Here is a 25,695-nt window from a genome sequence, read left to right as displayed (position 1 = left end):
CTTTTTGCACACTGGTTGAAGCTTAAGTTGGTGAGGTCTTTCAGTGATTTTGTTATAGTTATTACTCTATCGTGGATTTATTGAGTATGTCCGCAAGAAAACGTATTCTCAGGGTTGTATATGGTGATATGTATGTACTTTGGTAATAAATTTGCTTTTGAACTTTGAACATTTCACAATATGGTTCGCGGTGTGTCTGTGATAAATAAAGCAAATCTTTCTCAGTTAAATTTAGCCCTTTCTGCCTGCACATAATCCATATCCCTCCCTCCTGTGCCTGTCGAAAAGCATCTTGGGCATTCCTATCTTATCCACTTCCACCACGACCCCAGCACATCGCAGGCACTTCCCACTCTCTGTATAAAGCATAAACTTATCCCACACACCTCCTTTAAACCTTCCCCTCTCACCTTAAACCCGTGGCTTCAGTGTAATCCATCCAGTTCAGGTTGTCTGTATGTTTATTACCTCTGGCTCCTTTGCACCACCCCCTCTCTTCTCTCTACTGGCCACTCTCATCTTCACTCAGTCCCGGTGCAGGGTTTTAACCCACCAGATTCAGAAACAGTTATAACCCCTCAAACACTGGGCTTCGGAACCAGAGTGCATCACTTCACTCACCACAACACTGAACTGTTTCCACTACTTAGGAACTCACTTCCAAGGACTCTACAAATCATATTCTCTATATTGTCTGTCCGTCTGTGCACAATCTGTTTTTTGCACCTTGGTTGCTTGTCTTTATGTGTAGTTTTTCATTGATTCTGTTGTAGTTCTTTGTACTTACTGTGAACGCGCATAAGAAAATAAATCACAGGATGGTATCTGGTGATATACAGTGGTATGCAAAAGTTTGGGCACCCCGGTCAAAATTTCTGTTACTGTGAATAGCCAAGCAAGTAAGAGATGAATTGATTTCCAAAAAGCATAAAGTTAAAGATGACTGCAGTTGTACAAGGCCTTGGTGAGACCACACCTGGAGTATTGTGTGCAGTTTTGGTCCCTAATCTGAGGAAAGACATTCTTGCCATAGAGGGAGTACGAAGAAGGTTCACCAGATTGATTCCTGGGATGGCAGGACTTTCATATGATGAAAGACTGGATCGGCTAGGCTTATACTCGTTGGAATTTAGACGATTGAGGGGGGATCTTATTGAAATGTATAAAATCCTAAAGGGATTGGACAGGCTAGATGCAGGAAGATTGTTCCTGATGTTGGGGAAGTCCAGAACAAGGGGTCACAGTTTGAGGATAAAGGGGAAGCCTTTTAGGACTGAGATTAGGAAAAACTTCTTCACACAGAGAGTGGTGAATCTGTGGAATTCTCTGCCACAGGAAACAGTTGAGGGCAGTTCATTGGCTATATTTAAGAGGGAGTTAGATATGGCCCTTGTGGCTAAAGGGATCAGGGGGTATGGAGGGAAGGCTGGTACAGGGTTCTGAGTTGGATGATCAGCCATGATCATACTGAATGGCGGTGCAGGCTCGAAGGGCCGAATGGCCTACTCCTGCACCTATTTTCTATGTTTCTATGACACATTTCTTTAATATTTTAAGCAAGAAAACTTTTTTATTTCCATCTTTTACAGTTTCAAAATAACAAAAAAGGAAAAGGGTCCAAAGCAAAAGTTTGGGCACCCTGCATGGTCAGTACTTAGTAACACCCCCTTTGGCAAGTATCACAGCTTGTAAACACTTTCTGTAGCCAGCTAAGAGTCTTTCAATTCTTGTTTGGAGGATTTTCGCCCATTCTTCCTTGCAAAAGGCTTCTAGTTCTGTGAGATTCTTGGGCCGTTTTGCATGCACTGCTCTTTTGGGGTCTATCCACAGATTTTTGATGATGTTTAGGTCAGGGGACTGTGAGGGCCATGGCAAAACCTTCAGCTTGCACCTCTTGAGGTAGTCCATTGTGGATTTTGAGGTGTGTTTTGGATCATTATCCTGTTGTAGAAGCCATCCTCTTTTCATCTTCGGCTTTTTAACAGACGGTGTGATATTTGCTTCCAGAACTTGCTGGTATTTAATTGAATTCATTCTTCCCTCCACTAGTAAATGTTCCCCGTGCCACTGGCTGCAACACAAGCCCAAAGCATGATCGATCCACCCCCGTGCTTATCAGTTGGAGAGGGGTTCTTTTCATGAAATTCTGCACCCTTTTTTTCTCCAAACATACCTTTGCTCATTGCAGCCAAAAAGTTCTATTTTAACTTCATCAGTCCACAGGACTTGTTTCCAAAATGCATCAGTTTGTTTAGATGTTCCTTTGAACCTTTTGTATAGAACCTTTTGGCTGCATCGAAGCTTGGTCTGGCCATTCACTGCAACAGAACTTCCCCTAGCCGTCTTGGACCCCACCATGCAGCTGGATCCGGGAGGGGATGTTGAGAGGGTGGGTCTGGACCTGTGCAACCCCCTACTCACCTAAAATCCACTCATGCACACGCTGTTCCTTTCTGAGGGGTGGGGTATCCTAAACCCCACTAACTGACTGAAAGGAACCATCATCATCCTATGGATGGTTAGCCAGGGAGAGAGAGACAGCATGGAAAACAGGCCTTTTGGCCCATCAAGTCTGTGTTGACCATCAAGCACCCATTTACACTAATCCTACACTGATCCCATTCTCCCTAATCCCCTTAGGTCCGACCACTTGCCCACTCTCTAGGGATGATTTATAGTGACTGATTAATTAGGCCGTGCATCGTTGGAGTGTGGGAGGAAAGCTGCGCTGTCACAGCGCGAACGTGCACACTCCACGCAGGCAGTACCCACGGTCAGGATTGGGATTCTGGACCCCTATTTGCTGGTCCACTGTGATTCCCGCTAACCAGTCGGGCTGCGGGTTCACGCCATCACTAGATCTAATGGTGAACAGGAAGGAACGCAGCTTGGATCTGCTCTACACTTTAATTCACCGAGGCCGACCCTGATTCGTACTCGGGTGGGATATGATGCTGTGAGCTCGATCTTGATACAACTAGCTTGGCCTCAGCAGATCCTCGTGTCTAATTCTGGGCACCGTGTTTGAGGAGGAATGGGAAGTGCTGTGGGGATTTACTTGAATAAAGGAATGGGAGAAATTTGTATTATGCAGGCATTCAGTGATCAGGGATAGTGGTTAAATACAGAAAGAGCAAATAATCTATATTTTGTATTGAATCATCACCAGAGGATGTCATAACAAGTGGGGGAAATAACCTGTTGGGAACACAACTCAAAAAAAGATGATGAACTGATTCAAACAGATGTGCCACAAAGGTCAAAGCTCTGGTGCTTAGAGAAATCTTGGGGTTGGGGGAGGGGAATCGAGCATGGGCATGGTCAGCTGTGTAGTCTTTTGTGTTTTAAGAATTCAAATTTCTAAGAAAATATATTATCAAAGTACCTATACGCTCATCAGCACTTCCTGTACCTAATAAAGTGGCCAGTGAGTGCGCGTTCATGGTCTTCTGCCACTTCCCCTCCGTCGTCAGATTTCTGAATGGACGTTGAACCCACTACTTTCTTGCTTTCTTTTTGCACCATTAATTAAATATTTTTAATATATACTTGCTGTAATTTATAGGTTTATTATTGTGGATTGCGAGGCACTGCTGTCGCAAAACAACAGGTTTCACAACATATGCCGGTGATATTAAACCTGATTCTGAAGCCTATCCACTTCAGGGTCCGCCATCTCGTGCATTTAGAGTTGCTCTTCTGCACACCATTATCGCAATGTGTGATTATTTGAGTTACCGTCTCCTTCTCCTTCAGCTTGAACCAGTTCTGGCCATTCCCATCTCATTAGCAAGGCAGTTTTGCCCACAGAACTGTCGCTCACTAATTTTGCTCCATTCTCTGAAAACTCTAGAGATTGTTGTGCATGAAAATCCTAGCAGATCAGCATTTTCTGAGATATTCAAACCAACCCATCTGGTACCAACAATCTTCCACAGTCAAAACCACTTAGTTCACATTTCTTCCCTCATTCTGATGTTTGGTCTGAACAACAACTGAACCTCTTGACCATGTCTGTGTGCTTTAATGCATTAACGTGCTGAGTGGCTGATTAGATATTTGTATTAACGAGCAGGCGAACAGCTGGCACCTGAGTCTACGTTAACATTTACTATCTGGAGATTCATTTTATTGCGGACATTTACAGGAAAAAAAGAAATACAATGGAATTCTTTGAAAAAAAAACTATACATTAACAGACAAGGACTGATAAACTAACCAATGTTCAAAAGCAAGCAAGTTGTGCAAAGATAAATAATGCTGAAAACTCCAGTTGTAAATAGTCCTTGTAAATGAGTCTGTAGATTGTGGACAACAGGAATTCTGCAGATGCTGGAAATTCAAGCAACACACATAAAAGTTGCTGGTGAACGCAGCAGGCCAGGCAGCATCTCTAGGAAGAGGTGCAGTCGACGTTTCAGGCCGAGACCCTTCGTCAGGACTAACTGAAGGAAGAGTGAGTAAGGGATTTGAAAGTTGGAGGGGGAGGGGGAGGGGGAGATCCAAAATGATAGGAGAAGACAGGAGGGGGAGGGATGGAGCCAAGAGCTGGACCCGTGATAGGCAAAAGGGATATGAGAGGATCATGGGACAGGAGGTCCGGGAAGAAAGACAAGGGGGGGGCGGGACCCAGAGGATGGGCAAGGGGTATATTCAGAGGGACAGAGGGAGAAAAAGGAGAGTGAGAGAAAGAATGTGTGTATAAAAATAAGTAACAGATGGGGTACGAGGGGAGGTGGGGCATTAGCGGAAGTTAGAGAAGTCGATGTTCATGCCATCAGGTTGGAGGCTACCCAGACAGAATATAAGGTGTTGTTCCTCCAACCTGAGTGTGGCTTCATCTTTACAGTAGAGGAGGCCGTGGAGAGACATGTCAGAATGGGAATGGGATGTGGAATTAAAATGTGTGGCCACTGGGAGATCCTGCTTTCTCTGGCGGACAGAGCGTAGATGTTCAGCAAAGCGGTCTCCCAGTCTGCGTCGGGTCTCGCCAATATATAAAGGGCCACATCGGGAGCACCGGACGCAGTATATCACCCCAGCCGACTGTTTGGGGAACCAGGCCATTGTCTCCCACACCATCACCGACTTTATCCGCTCAGGGGATCTCCCATCCACTGCTACCAACCTTATAGTTCCCACACCTCGCACTTCCCGTTTCTACCTCCTACCCAAGATCCACAAACCTGCCTGTCCTGGCAGACCTATTGTCTCAGCTTGCTCCTGCCCCACCGAACTCGTTTCTGCATACCTCGACACGGTTTTATCCCCCCTTGTTCAATCCCTTCCTACCTATGTTCATGACATTTCTCACGCTCTTAAACTTTTCGATGATTTTAAGTTCCCTGGCCCCCACTGCTTTATTTTCACCATGGATGTCCAGTCCCTATATACTTCCATCCCCCATCAGGAAGGTCTCAAAGCTCTACACTTCTTTTTGGATTCCAGACCTAATCAGCTCCCCTCTACCACCACTCTGCTCCGTCTAGCGGAATTAGTCCATACTCTTAATAATTTCTCCTTTGGCTCCTCCCACTTCCTCCAAACTAAAGGTGTAGCCATGGGCACCCGTATGGGTCCTAGCTATGCCTGCCTTTTTGTTGGGTTTGTGGAACGATCTATGTTCCGTGCCTATTCTGGTATCTGTCCCCCACTTTTCCTTCGCTACTTCAACGACTGCATTAGCGCTGCTTCCTGCACGCATGCAGAGCTCGTTGACTTTATTAATTTTGCCCCCAACCTTCACCCTGCCCTCAAGTTTACCTGGTCCATTTCCGACACCTCCCTCCGCTTTCTAGATCGTTCTGTCTCTGTCTCTGGAGACAGCTTATCCACTGATGTCCACTATAAGCCTACTGACTCTCACAGCTATCTGGACTATTCCTCTTCTCACCCTGTCTCTTGCAAAAACGCCATCCCCTTCTCGCAATTCCTCCGTCTCCGCCGCATCTGCTCTCAGGATGAGGCTTTTCATTCTAGGACGAGGGAGATGTCTTCCTTTTTTAAAGAAAGGGGCTTCCCTTCCTCCACTATCAACTCTGCTCTTAAACACATCTCCCCCATTTCACGTACATCTGCTCTCACTCCATCCTCCTGCCACCCCACTAGGAATAGGGTTCCCCTGGTCCTCACCTACCACCCCACCAGCCTCCAGGTCCAATATATTATTCTCCGTAACTTCCGCCACCTCCAACGGGATCCCACCACTAAGCACATCCTTCCCTCCTCCCCCTCTCTGCATTCCGCAGGGATCGCTCCATACGCAACTCCCTTGTCCATTCGTCCTCCCCACTGATCTCCCTCCTGGCACTTATCAGTGTAAGCGGAACAAGTGCTACACATGCCCTTACACTTCCTCCCTTACCACCATTCAGGGCCTCAAACAGTCCTTCCAGGTGAGGCGACGCTTCACCTGTGAGTCAGCTGGGGTGATGTACTGCGTCCGGTGCTCCCGATGTGGCCTTTTATATATTGGTGAGACCCGACGCAGACTGGGAGACCGCTTTGCTGAACATCTACACACTGTCCGCCAGAGAAAGCAGGATCTCCCAGTGGCCACACATTTTAATTCCACATCCCATTCCCATTCTGACATGTCTCTCCACGGCCTCCTCTACTGTAAAGATGAAGCCACACTCAGGTTGGAGGAACAACACCTTATATTCTGTCTGGGTAGCCTCCAACCTGACGGCATGAACATCGACTTCTCTAACTTCCGCTAATGCCCCACCTCCCCCTCGTACCCCATCTGTTACTTATTTTTATACACACATTCTTTCTCTCACTCTCCTTTTTCTCCCTCTGTCCCTCTGAATATACCTCTTGCCCATCCTCTGGTTCCCCCCCCCTTGCCTTTCTTCCCGGACCTCCTGTCCCATGATCCTCTCGTATCCCTTTTGCCTATCACCTGTCCAGTTCTTGGCTCCATCCCTCCCCCTCCTGTCTTCTCCTATCATTTTTCCTATCATTTTGGATCTCCCCCTCCCCCTCCAACTTTCAAATCTCTTACTCACTCTTCCTTCAGTTAGTCCTGACGAAGGGTCTCGGCCTGAAACGTCGACTGCTCCTCTTCCTAGAGATGCTGCCTGGCCTGCTGCGTTCACCAGCAACTTTGATGTGTGTTGCCTGTAGATTGTGGAATCGGTTTGGAGTTTGTGGTGAGTGTTATCCAGGCCAGTTCAGCAGCCTGGTGGTTGTAGGGTAGTAACTGTTTCTGAACATGAACCTGGTGATGTTCTGAGCCTCCTGTCCCATAGCAGTGGTGAGGAGAGGACAAGGCCTGGATGGTGGGGATCTTTGATGATGGGTGCTGCTTTTCTTGTGGCAGCGCTCCGTGTGAATATACTCATTCGTGGCGAGGGTGTTGCCTGTGATGGACTGAGCTGTCTGTACACAAGCAGTGTATATTAAATAAAAGCACGCACGCGGGAGGCGGCTTTAACTGGTACATTCACTTGCAGTGAGAGAGTGAAAAACAAGAGCAAGAGAGCCAGGCGCGTGGATAGACGACAGGTCAATACGCACACGTGGACAACAGATCAACACTTAGTGCTAAGGGGGTCATTGCTCTAAAAGAAATAGATCCATACATTACAGTATCCGCCATTCTTGGGCATTGGCTGTTCCACGTCAGGCTGTGACGCAGCCATTTAGGATACTCTGCACTGTGTATGCTTAAAAGTTTGCCAAACTTCTTGGTGACATTCTGAATTTATACAATCTTCTAAGAAACTAGGGACACTCTCCTGTTCTCCTTCTGATGGCGCTTACAGTACTTACTAGTTCCAGAACAGATCCTCTGATATGTTAATACCGAGGAATTGAAAGCTACTGACCCTGTCCACCTCTGTTCCCCTAATGAAGTCTGCCTCATGGACTGCTGGCTTCCTCCTCCCATAGCTGATAATCAGCTCTTTGGTTTTGCTGGCTTTGAGTGAGAGGTTGTTGTGGCACTACTCAGCCAGATTTTCTGTCTGCTCCCATATGTTGAAAGGCCTAGGCATGGTAGATGTGAAAAGGATGTTTCCCATGGTGGGAGAGTCTGGGACAAGAGGGCACAGCCGCAGGATGGAGGGGCGCCTGTTTAAAACAGAGATGCGGAGAAACTTATTTAGCTGGAGAGTGGTGAACTTGTGGAATTTATTACCACAGGCAGCTGTGGAGGCCAGGTTACTGTGTGTATTTAAGGCAGAGGTTCTTGATTGGATGCGGCATCAAAGGTTATGGGTTGAAGGCCAGGGAGTGGGGCTGAGGAGGGAATAAAAAGGATCAGCCATGATTGAATGGCGGAGGAGACTCGATGGGCCAAATGGTCTAATTCTGCTCCTATGTCTTATGGTCACATGCTGAGTAATCACCGTCTTTTGCTTTGGCCAACAACAGTGGTGTCATCAAACTTTGCAAACTCAGAATTGGAGCCAACCTATTCTTTAGCCTGCATCAGGCCCCAGTAGTGTTGTTTAATGGTCTCTTTGCTGCTCTTTCTACAGGGCCACACAGATCAAAACCTACTCCTGGGACAACGCTCAAGTGATCCTGGTTGGCAATAAATCTGATCTGGAAGATGACCGCGTTGTACCGACGGAAGAAGGAAAGCGATTGGCTGATGAATTAGGTATGCAAACCAGTCTCAACCATTCACTATTTTGCGTGTTCATTGTCAGGTTGTGAGATGTTTGGCAGATGCACTCACTCCAACCCCCCCACCCCTCCCCATTCACAGAAAAATACCGGCTTCCATTCATGTTCTTGACTCCCACTGGTGAACCCCAGACAAGCTGCTCGAGACTGGGCTTTTCTGGAGTGGTCTCCTCAAAAGGGAAAGTTTTGTTTTGGCTGAGGCTCTGGGGAGCTATTTCTGCTGTGGGATGTGATTCAGAGGTGGTATTGCCATCCCTGCGTCAGAAGCTATCAGCTCATTTACACCATGTAAAGTATGACTGCAAATATCATTCTTGAAATATTTTATGACACTGAAGATGCTATATAAATGCAAATTATTCTTCATCTACTGCATAATGAAGCAACTTGCACTGGAGTCAAATTGCCCTTTGGCCCAATATCTATGCTGCCTGTTAAGTATCCATCTACACCAATCCCATTTCCCAGCACTTGTTCCCTAGTCTTCTATGTCGTGGCAGATGGAGTGCATGCCTTGGCTGTTCAGCCTCTGGCTCCATCATCCACTCGTGTGGTGTGTTCCAAACTCCAAGTTGTATCCAGAGACAAAGTCGAAGTATGTATATATCACCGTACACGAGCTTGAGAGAGATTTTTTTTGTAGGCATCGTCAAGAAAATAAAGAAATACAATAGAATTTATGAGGAACTGTACATAAAGACAAACAACTAACATGCAAAAAAGACAAATCGTGCAAGCAAAAGAGAAATAAATAATACAGGGAGCATGAATTATACAGGGACCTTGAAAGTGATCCATAGATTGTGGAATCAGTTCAGATTTGAGGTTAGTAAGGTTACCCATGCTGGTTCAAGAGCAAACAAAAGGCTGGGAATATCAATAACTGTAGCGCTTCTCTTCCTGACGAACTTAACATATTCTACGCAAGATTCGAACAGAAGAGGAGCGTCCCGCTCCCTCCGGATGAACCGGACCTGGTGGCATCGAGATTCATCGTCACCGAGGAGGACGTTAGAAGGGCCTTCCTGAAGATAAATCCAAGGAAGGGGACGGACCCAGATACCGTCCCGGGACGGGTTCTCCGAGCCTGTGCAAGCAAGCTAGCTGGAGTGTCTGCTGACATCTTCAACTGCTCCTTGCTTCAGTCTAAGATCCCCTTGTGTTTTAAGAAGGCAATGATAATCTCAGTGCCGAAGAAGAGCAAGGTGGCATGCCTGAATGACTATCGACCTGTGGCTCTGACATCAATTGCTATGAAGTGCTTCGAGATATTGGTTATGGCACACATCAACCACAGCCTACCGATCAACCTCGACGCTTAGCAATTGCCTACCGGAGCAACAGGTCAATGGCAAATGCCATCTGTCTGGCCCTACATGCCTCTTTAGAACACCTGGAGAATGAAGACGTATACGTAAGGCTCCTTTTCATTGACTACAGCTCTGCCTTTAATACCATCATTCCGAATAAACTGATTCCTAAGCTCCGGAACCTGGGCCTTAGCACTCAGATCTGCAGCTGGATCTTCAACTTCCTCACAGGCAGGGTGTAAAAATAGGGGACAAGCTCTCTTCTACAATCACTCTGAGCACCGGTGCCCCACAAGGCTGTGTACTCAGCCCCCTGCTGTACTCACTGTACACCCATGATTGTGTAGCCAAGTTTCCATCGAATTCAATATATAAGTTTGCTGATGACACCAAAATTGTAGGCCGTATCTCGGGTAATGATGAGTTTGAGTACAGAGAGGAAATTAAGAACCTGGTGGCATGGTGTGAAGACAATAACCTATCCCTCAAAGTAAGCAAGACGAAGGAATTGGTTGTTGACTTCAGAAGGAGTAGCGGACCGCACGACCCCATTTACATTGGCGGTGCGCAAGTGGAACAGGTCAAAAGCTTTAAGTTCCTCGGGGTCAATATCACAAATGACCTGACTTGGTCCAACCAAGCAGAGTTCACTGCCAAGAAGGCCCACCAGCGCCTTTACTTCCTGAGAAAACTAAAGAAATTTGGCCTGTCTCCTAAAACCCTCACTAATTTTTATAGATGCACCATAGAAAGCATTCTTCTAGGGTGCATCACAACCTGGTATGGAAGTTGTCCTGTCCAAGACCGGAAGAAGCTGCAGAAGATTGTGAACACAGCCCAGCACATCACACAAACCAATCTTCCGTCCTTGGACTCACTTTACACCGCACACTGTCGGAGCAGTGCTGCCAGGATAATCAAGGACACGACCCACCCAGCCAACACACTTTTCGTCCCTCTTCCCTCCGGGTGAAGGCTCAGGAGCTTGAAGACTCGTACGGCCAGATTTGGGAACAGCTTCTTTCCAGCTGTGATAAGACTGCTGAACGGATCCTGACCCAGATCTGGGCCATACCCTCCAAATATCCTGATCTGCCTCAGTTTTTTTTTGCACTATCTTACTTTCCATTTTTCTATTTTCTATTTATGATTTATAATTTAAATTTTTAATATTTACTATCAATTTGTACTCCAGGGAGCGGGAAGCGCAGAATCAAATATCGCTGTGATGATTGTACGCTCTAATATCAATTGTTTGGCAACAATAAAGTAAAGAATGGTTGTAGGGGTTACAATTATTCCTGAACCTGTTGGTATGGAACCTCCTGCCTGATGGTAGAAGTGAGAAGAGAACATGGCCTGAAGCACACCCTCTAAGCCTATGGTGTTCATTATATTCTCTCACTCTCACTCTCTCATTGACCAAAGAACCTGGCTTTCATGTTATGCCCATGGCCACTCTGATTTTACGATTATCAGAAACATACTGCCCCCTCCCCCCACCCTCCCTGAGGTTTAACAAGCTTCTTTTGCTGATTTTGTAGTTTGGATGCAGGATCTTCAATCTCAGGTATCAACTTCGTTTCTCCTGCCACAGACGTGGTCTGACCTGCTGTGTATTTCCAGCATTTTGGGTTCATTGCTCTGGACTTGCATCTTCTGCAGAATCTCATTTGTTTATGGCTATTCCGGCACAGTGTCTTAAATTGCACTTGCTCCTTGCTCCTTGATTCACAGATATTTAATTTCTGAATTTTCACTATAATAAGGCCATTGCCCTGTTTTTGAGATAGATGTCTGCATTTTATAAAGCTTTTTCTTATTAGCCCTCAGGAAACAGAGTATGAAATTAGCTAAAAATCCATAAACACAAGGCATTGTGTATCCAGAGCAACACGCACAACATGATGGAAATACTCATCCCAGGTCAGGCAGCTTCTGTGGGTAGGAATAAACTTTCGAGACCCTTTATCAGGACTGGAAAGGAAAGAGGGAAAAAGCCAGAATAAGAAGGTGGGGTGGGGCAGGGAAAGGAACACACAGGCTGGCAAGTGATAGGTGAAAGCAGGTGAGTGAGAAGGTGGGTGGGTCGTTGAGGGGAGGGGGGAAGTGAGAAGCGGGGAGGTGATAGGTGGAAGAGGTAAAGGGCTGGAAAAGAAGCTATCTTACAGGAGGGGAAGGTGGACCATGGGAGAAAAGGAAGGAGGGGCCCCAGAGGGAGGTGACAGGCAAGAGTGAAATGGTTGTATATAAAGACGTACACAGCTCAATGCATTTCAATGGAATAATTTTCAAATTGAGAGAGGCCATTTATTAGAAATAGTGGTCATAAACTTACTCAAATGTTTTAAGGAGCTTTTATGGGGATATTGGGTGGGAGTGGGGGTTGAGATGGCAACCTAGGGTCTTAGCAACAAGATAAAGTTGCCAATGACAGAGCAAAAGAAAAGTGAGTTTGAGGAAATGCTAAAATAGAGGATTTACCTCTCATAATGGCACCACTCACTGTAGGCAAGCATCGAGTGACAAGACTCAGCTGGACTCTTTGCAAAGCCGTTTTATCTTTCATCCATCCACTCGAGGGAGTTGAATAGAATCACAACAATTGTTAGTCTTGTAAGCGCTGGAGATTCTGCAAATGTTGAAACACTTAAAGCAGCGGTCCCCAACCACTGGGCCGCAAAGCGTGTGCTACCGGGCCGCGAGGAAACGATATGAGTCAGCTGCACCTTTCCTCATTCCCTGTCACGCTCTGTTGAACTTGAACATAGGGTTGCCAACTGTCCCGTATTTGCCGGGACATCCCGTATATTGGGCTAAATACGGGAGCCCTTGTCCCGTATTTCCCCCAAGGTAGAGCGTTCCTATGAAATCTTTCGTGCCGGAATGGTGTAAAGCGAAGAAGCAATTACCATTAATTTATATGGGAAAAATTTTTGAGTGTTCCCAGACCCAAAAAATAAGCTAACAAATCATATCAAATAACACATAAAACCTAAAATAACACTAACATATAGTAAAAGCAGGAATGATATGATAAATAAACAGCCTATATAAAGTAGAAATAATGTATGTACAGTATAGTTGGGAAAATTAAGCCAAAACCAATTTGTGGGAAAAAATCGGCACATATACGCATGTGCACGTCACGTATTCGCACGTCACGCATGCACACACAGGTGCCCGCACAAGGCTTCATGGTCAAGATAGTCTTTCCTGGGGGAACGTGTCCAGGGATTTGACTGCTACTTTTGTCCCTTATTTGGGAGTGAGAAAGTTGGCAACCCTAACTGTAAAAGACATGTTGAGGTGAGTTTAACCCCACTTGAACACCGCCCATCCCCCCCCCCCCCCCGGTCAGCCGGTCTGCAAGAATATTGTCAATATTAAACCGGTCTGCGGTGGAGGAGAATAGACAGTGGATGGTTTGGGCTGAGACCCTTCAATTGGACTACAAAAGAAAGGGAGATAGCTGGGTAAAAAAAAATGCAGGGAGGGGCGGTGCAAGAGCTGGCAGGTGATAGGAGGATTCAAGGTGAAGAGAGGAAGGTAATCAGATGAGATTGTTGGGGATGTCCACTGTCCACTTCCCTCTACCAATGCTGCCTGACTCATTGCGTTCCTCCAGTTTTCTGCCATGGGTAGTCTCCTTTGTGTCTGCAGCGCCCTCTGGTGGCTGGATGAAAGCACAAAAACAAAACAGCTTTGCAGTGATGGGATTTAGTGTGAAATGGGAAATGGGAAATAGGGTTTTGGCTGATCTCATGAGGACATTGGAATAAGTTCTCTGCAGAGAGGTGAACTGCTCTAAACTCTTGTTGAGACACCAGCTGGGGAGCCTGTAGCAATCAGTTGGTAGGAGATTGGAGGGGTTAGGTTGACATTCTCAGTTTAACCTCTGATTTTCTTTTTACGTAGGATTTGAGTTTTTCGAGGCGAGTGCAAAAGAAAACATTAACGTGAAGCAGGCTTTTGAACGCCTTGTCGACATAATCTGTGTGAAGATGTCTGAAAGCCTTGAAGCTGACCCCACGATGCTCAACAACAAGAACTCCTCTCTTGCTGAGAACCCGCGACCACAGGAAGGCGGTTGTGCATGCTAGGATCCCTGACCTCTGACCTCTGGCCTGAATCACCCACCACAGATGTCACAAAGTTAAGAATGGATTTAGGGAGGGGATGAAATTTGACTTCAAAATATGTTTAAGGTTCAGGATTAAAAATTGGCTTTCATTTTTGTTAATTACTTGGCCAATCATTTTTATGTAATGGTGAGGTGCTAGTCTCCGTTGACCAAACAAGTTAAGAAATACCCTCCAACGCTCACCCATTCAAGTCTGAGGCACCCATTGTAAAGTCATCGAGTGAACACTAGGAAGAGCTAATTGACTTGACAAAGTTCTGCTCTACAGTAGCAAGTGATACCTGCACCAACCACGTTCTGCCGTCCCTTCTAGGAAGGGATGCCTCCAAATTTGAAATTGAGAACTTAGGTTTGAATTAGGACTGAAAAATTAAAAATCAGACGGGCCACGTGTTTGGAACTTTATGGTTGTTCTATTGGAGGGATGGATCAGTGTAGGGTTTAAGTATCACAGTTGTCTATAACCTGGAAGGAGACCTCTGACCTCTGCTCCTTATTGGCTGGGGAGAGTTGAGATGTATAATCGGGGACTGGAGATGGAAGTAACATCTGCTGGAGCCTCACAGACTGTATCCCCCCGCCCCCCCCCCCCACCGCCATCCTCGGCCATGACTGCAGTGTTGGCGTTAGTACAAGCACTAATTTGCAGCGTTGATCCCAAATCCAGAGTAATGTTATGATTACTGCAGTGGAACTGAGAAATTGTGCTCGGACTTGCTGAATTAGTGTCTTATGCATCAGTGCTTCTGACTTCCATCCAGGAGGTTTACTCCTTGTGCCACGGCGCCCACAATCGGCTGACTCCGCCCGTGCGTTATTAATGTGCCTCTCCGCTGTTATGGGTGCGTGCCTTTCTGTCATTGGTTCTCACTGCCATTTCTCCGTAGAGGTATGGGGCTTGGTGACAGGCTGTTCGGCCTAACTCATCCGTGCTGACCAAGGTGACTGTGTATGCTAATCCTATCTGCCGCTGTTAGCCTCATATCTTTATAAACCTTTCCAAACCATGTAACTTCCCAAATATCTTCTGAATGTTGTAATTGTACCTCATCCCATATACCTATCACCATCTGTCCGGAACAGCTTGCCGCTGGGATCCTCTTTAATATGTTCTCTCTCACCTTAAACCTATCGCTTCTAGTTTTAGACTTCCCCACCCTGGGGAGCAATAGTGATTATTTACCTGCTTTATGAGGAACCTCAACAATATCATCCCTCATCCCCCTTTACCCCAGGCAAATCAGTCCCAGATTATTCAGACACATTTGTATCTCAAGCCCTGCAGTCTGTGCCCGTGTGGATGGTGTAGGAGAGACTTCAGGTGCTGGGGGTCTTAAGCAACATGCACAAACGCGGACTATTTATTTCTCTCCGTAGACGCTTTCTGACCTGCTGAGTTCCTCAAGCATTTTGTGCGTGTTGCTGAGGCTCGTGTTTTAAGTTGTCCCAGCAGTTATAATAAATCAGTGCAGTTTTTGGATGGGGTGCGTCACTTTGTATAAGAGCAACACATCCTTCTGGGTCACTCTGTGGATGTCAAAGCTGTAACACCGAATCAGAATCAGGTTTCATATCACTAATACGGCACAGGCCATTCGGCCCAACTGCCTGGCTCTAGACTCTACCTGATCTATCTGTATGTTCCATACCTGATCTATCTGTATGTCTTTTATTCCTCCCTCTTGCTTCCCCTTCAAGGTATCTCTGCTTTTCTCTTTGACCACTCCCAGAGAGAGTGTCATACTTTCCAGGATTGGAAGGTTTTCCTGAGTTTCCCCGGAGCTGTAACTGCTCTTATCTCAGTAGTGCCAAGTTTTGGAGTCTCATGCAAGTGGAAAGGTACTTATCTGCATCTACCCAAACATGTTTTCCATCTCTAAGGTCTTTTATCACCACCTCGTCCACCCCTGATCCTAGTGTAGCCTTCTCGTCCAGAGGAATAAGCCTTGCCTGACCAGTCTCCTCGTCTAGTCCATCTTCTTGGTCTTGAGAATGTCCTTGCTTTTTGCATGGAACCAACACCAATTGTAAACCCTTTTTTTCCCCTCTCCTCCCCAGTGTTGTTGCATGGACAGAGACCAGACCTGCACACGTTGCTCTGAATAATTAAACAAAGGAGTGTGGGAGTGTGGCTTCCTCAGCCTTAAAGGACATTAGCATGCAGAGGAAGTGGGTGCAATTTCACTCAATGTTTCAGGCCGATCCTATGACTAAGATTCAGGTGACCCTATGTCTAAGATTCAGGTGACCCTATGACAAAGATTCAGGTGACCCTATAACGAAGATTCAGGTGACCCTGTGTCTAAGATTCAGGTGACCCTATGACTAAGATTCAGGTGGCCCTATGTCTAAGATTCAGGTGACCCTGTGACTAAGATTCAGGTGACCCTATGTCTAAGATTCAGGTGACCCTATGACTAAGATTCAGGTGACCCTATGACTAAGGTGCTATTTCTCCATCTTGAGGTAACCTCTCCGTGCAAGGTGACACCTTTCTTGTTGTGATCCTTGTGATTCAGTGTGAAGAGTAACAATGTCAGCTATCATCAACTATTGAGTGCCTGTCTCTGCTGCTAACAGCTACCTGTACATAACCATAGATAATCCATTTTGTCCAAGGGCCAACCAGTGCCAGTATTCTGACATTCAGCTCAGCCACCGTAGCCTCGAGAGCTGACTGATGCTGAAAGAAAGAAGTGCATTTTCATAGCACCCTCCATACCCTCTTGTCAAGCCAAAGGGCTTTACAGCGGTTTTCCATTGGCCGTGTTGTTGAATGGGAGATGAGGTGGAGACGGTGATGGGCGACCTTTCTCCAGTCTTGTGCCAAGTATCATTCCGGCTTCAAACTGGGTGATAATCACACTGGCTTAAAAGAAAAGCCAATGGTCTGGGGTGATCACACGCAACCAATTAGCATGTAGTGATCTGTTTGGTATGAACTTACTAATTATCTCATGACACAGAGACTATACGGCCCATCAGGTCCACTCCTGTTTCAAGAATGCATTCCCATTTGTCTTATTTCCTCATGCCCTCCAAGTTATTCTCTCCCACACACGCTCACACACGTCCATCAACTTCCTTTTGAATCTTTTTGCCTTTAACCTACATTGGTGTCTAACTTACAGGAGATAAATAAGCTAACAGCACATTTTTGGGATGCAGGAGGAACCTGGAGCAATCGGGGGTAACCCAATGCGGAGGGGGGTAAGCTCAGACTCAGCACAGATAGTATCAGAGGTCAGGATCCAACAGGGACACCAACTGTGAGGGAGTGGCTCTAACTGGGCGAAGGGGAGGGGAGGAGGGAAGCGTGGGGAAGAGAAAGGAGGGAGAGAGAGGCAGAGGAGGAAAGGAAGGGACAAGGGGAGGGGAAGAGAATGATGAGGAGAAGGTGGGGAGGGACAGGGGACACGGGACACAGAAGGCAGCTGAGATTCCAATGGTCTTGTGCAAAGTAAAACTGATATTTGGGACAGCTGTCGGAGTGGAGGATGTGATGCCCTAACGGAGAGCAGAAACTCATTCAGAAATAACTTGCAAAGGGAAAACAAATAAGAATGCTTAAGATACAAGTATCTTCAGGGCGAGAGGGAAGGAGTTGGAGAGTAGATTGAATTGGTTAGTTTTTTTTTGAAGGGCCAGCAGTGGAGGATGAACGGCCCTTTGCTGTGTCACGCGATACAGTGAGCAGGAGAAACACTCACAAATGACCTGGCTCTCTCCCTGCTCATAGTTTCGACTGTCATCAGTGGAAGGAGTTGGGGAGCAAAGTTTACGACCTGTAAGTGAGCAAGAGGGTGGACAGGTTGAATGGAATTAAATGTGAATCCATTTTTCCCAGATAGAGTTTTGGGTGCCAGAAACGGACTCATATACAACACCCTTCCGGCAGCAGCAGAGGAAATTCCAAACCTTCAGGCTGCAGTAACTCTTAAGGGAGACAAGAGCTTAGTCTTTGAGCCAACACTGTGCTGTCTGTGGAGGTGGTAAATCAGTTGTTCTTGAACAGTAGGGAGGTCTAGACCCCTATGTAGTGCATTTGTGTTCCTCTTGATGGGATTGTACAACTGGGATTACTGGAAGGCCCCCACCTATACTGCACCTTTCTTGGGAGCATTTCCTTTCTTCACCACACCTTTCAGATAGAGAATTCAAATTCCCCATTTTACTCTCACGGTCCTGGGTGAAGGTACTTACTCCAGCCTGTTGGTGTCCGTCCAGCACGGACTCCAACTCCCTTCTAATTTGTGCTGCCTTGCATATTTTCCCCATTGAGTAACGGCTCTCAGTTTTCGCTTCCTTTCATACTCTGGACCAAGTGCTGATCTGCTGTGAATGTATCTGTACTGTGTGTATAGAGTTTTAAATTATTTAATCAAATTCCACAAGGAATGTTTTCCTGTGTTGCCTGTGACCAGTTTTATTAATTTAATGCCAGATTTGGGAGAAGGAAGTCTGTAAAGGGAAGAGGGAAAAGACGTAGTGAATTTGGACCATTCTGTGTTGTAAATGAATATTTCGTTGAGACCTTGGCTTGTGTCTGACCGATTTACGTGTGTTTAACTTCCAGGGGGAGAAACACTAAAAGGAATAAAAGCTGATATTCAAAAAACAACACTGTTTCTCTGTTATACTTACATTCAGAGGCCACTTTCTTATGTAGGCCTCAGTAATGCAAATATCTAATCAGCCAATGTGGCAGCAACTCAATGCATAAAAGCATGCAGGCATGGTCAAGAGGTTCAGTTCTTGTTCAAACCAAATTCAGAATGGGGATGAAATGTGATCCAAGTTTCCTGCTTGTGGCCCATTTGTGACTTTCATTTACCTCTGTGGCCTCCACCCTCCATAGTCTTTGTTAGTTGCTGAAGTTTTTATTTGGTCAACTGTACTAATTATTCTAATGTACAGTCAATATTTATGTTTAAGAGGTTATAGGTATTATATGTTAATAATGTTACAGGTGTATATGAAAAATAAAACTATTTCAAAGCTCTGAATAGGATACTTTATTTATAATATATATAATATTCTTCCAACCAGCAAGGAAAAAACACTTAATATTGTTATACTGCGTATTTAGTGAGATCCTTGCAGTTGAAGCAAATTAGCAGGTTTTTGAATATCTGGTTGCATGAAAAAGTATTACTATCGAATATACATGTAAAATAAAACTTGCTTTTTAGGCAGTTTAAAAAATAATTTCAGTCAACTTTTCAAACTGCTATTATATATGGAAATTCTACATGGCGATGAAGTGTGTGTACTCTCCAAGGAAAACGAATTGAACTTCCTTTCAAAATATGATGCATGTTCAGGATTTAATGGAAGTTGTAGCGGTAGATGGTGATGCAGTAGTAGACCATGCGTTCTCATCTCTCTGCAGCTCAGCTGTTTCTGGCACATGAGCCCAATGTACTGCAGCCTCCATGTCACGTTTTATAGATATTACAAGACACACAGGACAGTGGAGGGCGAACAGAACCAGCCTCCTGCTGCATACGCACTGACTGGCCTTGTTGCAGACAGCCCACGGTTTGTGATTCGAGGGTGGACGTGGAGCAATGCTCAGCAGGTCGGGATCAGTGATTTGTGGAGCAGACGTCTAAGAGGACCACGACCTTGTCGTGGGGTTTGGGGACTTGCACGCCTCAATGACCTGGAGAACTATGTTGCCTGGAGTCATGCTTTTATTCTTGGTCGGGTCACCCATGCCAAACAGGTCAAAGGGTCGAGGCCAGACCAGCACTGGTCTACTGGTCCTCCAGGCTCAGGGCTACCAGCCCTGACTGGTCAAAAAAAAAAATAACTGTCACAGAGACAGCAATGAAGATAGGGGGAGCTTCATTGCTGTCCCAAGCACCAGCGGCGTAACGGGCAGTAAGTAAGCAGGAGCAGAGATGTTGATTGACGTGCTGCACCACCCCCTCCCACCCTCCACACCACAAACACAAGCTAAGCTGTTTTGCTGCTTCATTTGCATCATCTAGCATATTTCCCATTCCTCTTGTTCAGAGTTCCAATTAAATTACGTGTCTTCATGTACTTTTTATTTATATATTTGATCAATATTTCATTAAAACAGTAAACTTATCATAGTATATTCAGAAAATCCTGTGGCCCCAGTTTCTTGATTTTTTTTACTTGTGGCTCTATGAAATCCAGCATGGCTCCGTGGGGAGGACATGTAATATAATAATAATAAAAACTTTATTGATCCCGAGTAGGGAACTCTTTTATTACAGCAGCAATTTTTAAAAACTCACTTAGCATTGTGCAGACTTAACTAATAATAAAGTATAGAATAATAATATACACAATAATAATTTACTAGTGTGCAATAATGTGCAATAATAATTCATGGAATAATAAATTGTTCTATGAAGTGTGTTCTCCTGTCGCACAGAGATGAACTGTTGTATATGCTTATTGCATTTGGTAGGAAAGATTTTCTGTAACGATCCTTATGACAGTGGAGCTGAATGAGTTTGTTCAAAAGGGTGCTCTGCTGCTTATTCAGTTGGCCATGGAGAGGATATACCAGATTATCCATAATGGATTACAGTTTGTTTAGCAACCTCCTCTCCACTACCAACCCAGAAGAGTCCAGGTTGAGGCCAAGGACGGATCTAGCCTTTTTGATGAGTTTAGTCCTTTTGCATCACCAGCACCAGTGCTGCTCCCCCAACATAAAGCAGCAAAGAAAACTGTATTCACTAGAACGGACTGCTAAAAGATCTCCAACGTCCCGCTGCACACATTGAAGGATCTCAGATTCTTTAGAAAATAGAGTCCGCCCATCCCCTTCTTCTAAACAGTCACAGTGTTGATTTTCCAGTCAAATCTGTTGTCGAGTTGAACACCCAAGTATTTGTACTCCTCCACTTCCGCAACCTCTTTTCCAAGAACGCATACAGGACTCGACACAGTCCTCTCCCTCTTAAAATCAATCACCACATCCCTGGGTTTGGCAACAGTTAGGAGCAGGTTTCCCTCCTGCACCACTCCACAATCTTGTCCAGCAGTCCTCTGTACTCCGACTGCTGCCCGTCTCTGATATACCCAACCACCGCAGAGTCAGCAGAGAACTTGTGCAAGTGACAAGACTCAGATTTGTACCGAAAGTCTGAAACGTATGTTGTGAACAGAAACGGTAACAGGACCGTCCCTTGTGGTGTCCCGTGCCACCCACATCCACCTCGGACAGAGAACTACCCAGCCATACAAACAGGGGTCTATCTATCAGATAGTCAGTAATCCAGGAGAAAGTGGATTTGTTTATGGCCATCTTTAGCAGCTTCTCATTCAGAAGTGGCTGGATTGTGATGAAGGCACTAGAGAAATCTAAAAATGTGACTCTCACAAAGCGACCAGCGTCATCCAGGTGGGAGTGAGCTTTCTGCAACAGGTCGATGACGGCATCATTCACTCCCACATGAGGTTGTTAGGCAAACTGTGGAGAGTCCAATGAAGATCTCACCTGTGGTCCAAGGCAAGTCAGGACCAGCCTCTCCAGCACCTTCATCTCATGAGATGTGAAGGCAATTTGGCCAACGTTGAGAACCATTGATCTAAGTGACTTTAGAAATAGGCCCTTCAGCCATTGAGCCTGTGCCAAACCATTTAAATTGCCTAGTCCCATCGACCTGCACCTGGAGGAGCCCTCCACACCCTTCCCATCCATGTACCTATCCAAACTTCTCATTGAGATCAAAATCGCATCCACCACTTGGGCTGGCAGCTTGTTCCTCAATCTCACCATCCTCTGAGTGAAGAGGTTTCCCCTCATGTTCTGCTTAAACATTTCACCTTTCACCCTTAGCCCATGACCTCTATTTGTAGCCTCAGTGGAAAAAGCCTGCTTGCACTTACCTTGTCTATACCCCTTATAATTTTGTGTACCTCTATCAAATTTCCCCTCAGTCTTCTGCATTCTGGGGAATAAAGTCCTAACTTATTTAATCTTTCCTTATAACTCAGGTCCTCAAATCCTGGCAACATTCTTGTAAATTTTCTCTGTCTTATATACATCTTTCTTGTAGGTAGGCAGCCAAAACTGCACACAATACTCTAAATTAGGCTTTACTAATATCTTAAACAATTTCAACATAACATCTCAACTTCAGTATATTCATTACCTGGATTTATTAAGACCAAAGTGCTGAAAGCTTTTTTTACAACCCTATCTACCTGTGATATCACTTTCAATGAAGTAAGAACTTGTATTTCCAGATCCCCTTGTCTTACCATGCTCCTCAATGCCCTACCACTCAATGTGTAAGACCTGCTCTGGTTTGTCCTCCCAAAGTGCAACACCTCACACTTGCCTGCATTAAATTCCACCTGCCATTTTTTAGCCCATTTTTCCACCTAGTCCAGATCCTGCTGCAAGCTTTGATAATCTTCCTCGCTGTTCACTGCACCCCCAATCTTGGTGTCATCTGCAGATTTGCTGATCTAGTCAATCTCATTATCATCCAGATCGTTGATATAGATGGCAAACATCAATGGAACCAGTACCGATCCCTGTGGCAGTCCACTAGTCACAGTTCTCCAGTCAGAGAGGCAACCCTCTCCTACAACTCTCTGGCTTCTCCTGCAAAGCCAATGTCCAATCTAATTTGCTACTTCATCTTGAATGTCGATCGACTGAACCTTCTTGACCAACCTCCTAATGTGGGACCTTGTCAAAAGCTTTGCTGAAGTCCATGTAGACAACAGCCACTGCCTTGCCTTCATCAACTTTCCTGACAACTTCCTCGAAACACTCTGTAAGATTGGTTAGACACAACCTACCATGCACAAAGCTATAATGACAATCACGAATCAGTCCCTGCCTATCCAAATGCTCATATATCCGGTTTCTTAGAGTACCTTCCAATAACTTTCCTAATTCTGATGTATAATTTCCTGGTTTATTTTTAGAGCTTAAACAGCAGAACAACATTAGCTATCCTCCGATCCTCCGATACTTCACCTATCACTAAGGATGGTTTAAATATCTCTGCTAGGGCTTTACAATTTTTGCACTAGCCTCCCACAGGGTCCAAGGGAACACTTTGTCAAGCCCTGGAGATCTGTCCACTCTAATTTGCCTCAAGACAGCAAACATCTCCTCCTCTATAATCTGTACACTGTTGCTTTGCCTCACTTCCATAGACTCTGTGTCTATCTCCCGAGTAAATACAGATGCAAAAAATCCATTTAAGATTTCCCGTATCTCTTTTGGCTCCACGCATGGATTACCGTTGCAATCTTCCAGAGGACCAATTTTGTCCCTCGCAATCATCTTAACATCTGTAGAAGACAGTAGAATTACAGACAGATGATTATATTGTACAAACATATAAGCAAGTATAAAATCTTAAATTACAAGAAAAATGACAATTAATAGCAATTTAGAACATAATCCAGCAGCTTGTTGATATGCTGGGGTGAGTTTGTTGACACACTGTAAATCAGAGAGGACAGAATGATTCAGCACAGGGGTGGTGTCACAGTAAGTTCTTCAACATAGCCACTTTGTTCCCTTTACTTATCTTCGGGAAGGAAGCAGGGGACTGGTGGTGGCGACTTGAAACAGACCAGGACGACTGATCAACAGCTGTATTTCAAACAGTGCTGACAGATCCTTGAGAGTTTCGTGAGTCTTGGAAGGGGGCTTGGGTGGAGCAGATCCACTTAGGAGGAATGGCATGTGTGTGTTTTCTTGACTCTACACTGGCAGTCCCCAGCTTAGCAGGGGGTTTCATTCTGAGAACTGTTCAGATATTAGCATCAATATGGTAGAATAGTGGTTAGCTAATGCTATTAGATTATGAAGACACGTAATCCCCTTTTATTGTCATTTAGTAATGCATGCATTAAGAAATGATACATTATTTCTTCCAGTGTGATATCACAAAATGCAGGACAAACCAAGACTGAAAAAACTGACAAAACCACATAATTATACATATAGTTACAACAGTGCACAATACCATAACTTGATAAAGAAAGTCCGTGAGCACAGTAAAGTTCAAAGTTTCTCAAATGTCCCACATCTTACGCAGATGAGAGAAGGAAGAAAAACTCTCCCTGCAATGCCGACCACAATCCAACTCTGAGTCATCCGAACACTTCGAGCTCTGATCAGCTCTCCGACACCGAGTACTGAGCGCCATCTCTGTCCGACCAATTCGACCTCTTTCTCGGTCGCCAAAAGCAGGCAAGGCCGGGGATTTTGAGGCCTACCATCCGAAAGATTCCCGACCACACAGTAACGACAGCAGTGAAAGGGCGTTTCAGAAATTTCTCCAGATGTTCCTCTGTGCTTTCATGTCTATCACCATCAAATCAGAAGTTGTCCATGGCCCCAGTGGACAATTGTTACAGCACCAGTGACCCAGCTTCAATTCTGCCGTTGTTTGCATGTTCTCCCCGTTGACCTGCGTGAGTTTCCTCCGAGTGCTCCAGTTTACGGGGCTGGTGCTTTAGTTGGTCACATGGATCTAATTGAATCGCATGTGCTCACTGGGCTGGAAGGGCCAGTTACTGTGCTGTATCTCTAAATCTTCTCTGAGGATCATCACCTTGTCGTGGAGGAGAAGCTTCTGACTTTTGAGATCATAGAATATAGAAATTTACAGCACGTTACAGGTCCTTACATTGTGCCGACCATGTAACCTACTCTAGAGACTGCCTAGAATTACCCTAGTACATAGCCTCTATTTTTCTGAGGATCCCCGGAGAGATGCGGCTGGAGCTTAGCTACTGCCAGGGTCACCCATGGCAGTCAAATCAAGGGGGAGAACCCAGACAAAGAGTGATCCAACAACAATCTCAGTGGTGGAGATGGAGGAAGATGACGACACATCACAATGGCAGTGGAGATGGAGGAAGATGGTGACACATCACAATGGCAGCAGAGACGGAGGAAGATGATGACACACCACAATGACAGTGGAGATGGGGGAAGATGACGACACATCACCATGGCAGTGGAGATGGAGGAAGATGACAACACATCACAATGACAGCGGAGATGGAGGAAGATGATGACACATCGCAATGGTGGAGATGGAGGAAGATGATGACACATCACCATGGCAGTGAAGGTGGAGGAAGATGATGAGACATCACAATGACAGTGGAGATGGAGGAAGATGGTGACACATCACAACATCGGTGGAGATGGAGGAAGATGATGACACATCGCAATGGTGGAGATGGAGGAAGATGATGACACATCACAATGACAGTGGAGATGGAGGAAGATGGTGACACATCACAACGTCGGTGGAGATGGAGGAAGATGATGACACATCACAATGACAGTGGAGATGGAGGAAGATGGTGACACATCACAATGGGCACATCCTACTGGCTGTTGATGGAGTAGCAGTGCTTTTATAGGTGCTCCTACTCTTTTTAATTTACTGCTTCCAACTTGTTTTGAAAACTTACTTTTAAACGCAATATCGCTTTATGATGAGTCGTGCTAAAGCCACTAAAAAAGAAGAGAGCCCTCCTGTAACTTTGGAATCTATTATGGAGACAGCTCGGAAGCATAAAAATGAACTTTTGGAGAAGTTCCAGCAACCCAATGCTGAATTT

General features: G+C 45.4%; 1 protein-coding gene across 3 annotated transcripts in view; it reads left to right on the top strand.

Annotated features, from left to right (window-relative positions):
- The window catches only part of rab3da (RAB3D, member RAS oncogene family, a), an 85,847-nt gene extending 68,421 nt beyond the window's left edge, over window positions 1-17,426 (top strand). For all 3 annotated transcript variants that reach the window (XM_072248112.1, XM_072248111.1, XM_072248110.1), the window contains 2 exons: window positions 8,490-8,614; window positions 13,869-17,426. In XM_072248112.1, coding sequence (XP_072104213.1) covers window positions 8,490-8,614; window positions 13,869-14,053 — 310 coding nt within the window. In that variant the 3' untranslated portion in view covers window positions 14,054-17,426. The remainder of the gene's footprint in view (window positions 1-8,489; window positions 8,615-13,868) is intronic.
- Window positions 17,427-25,695: the final 8,269 nt, after the last annotated feature.

The sequence above is a fragment of the Mobula birostris genome, chromosome 32, assembly GCF_030028105.1.
Source record: "Mobula birostris isolate sMobBir1 chromosome 32, sMobBir1.hap1, whole genome shotgun sequence".
Taxonomy (NCBI): Eukaryota; Metazoa; Chordata; class Chondrichthyes; order Myliobatiformes; family Myliobatidae; genus Mobula; species Mobula birostris.
The sequence above is the reverse complement of the archived record's forward strand: the minus strand, read 5'-3'. Positions and strand labels throughout refer to the sequence as shown.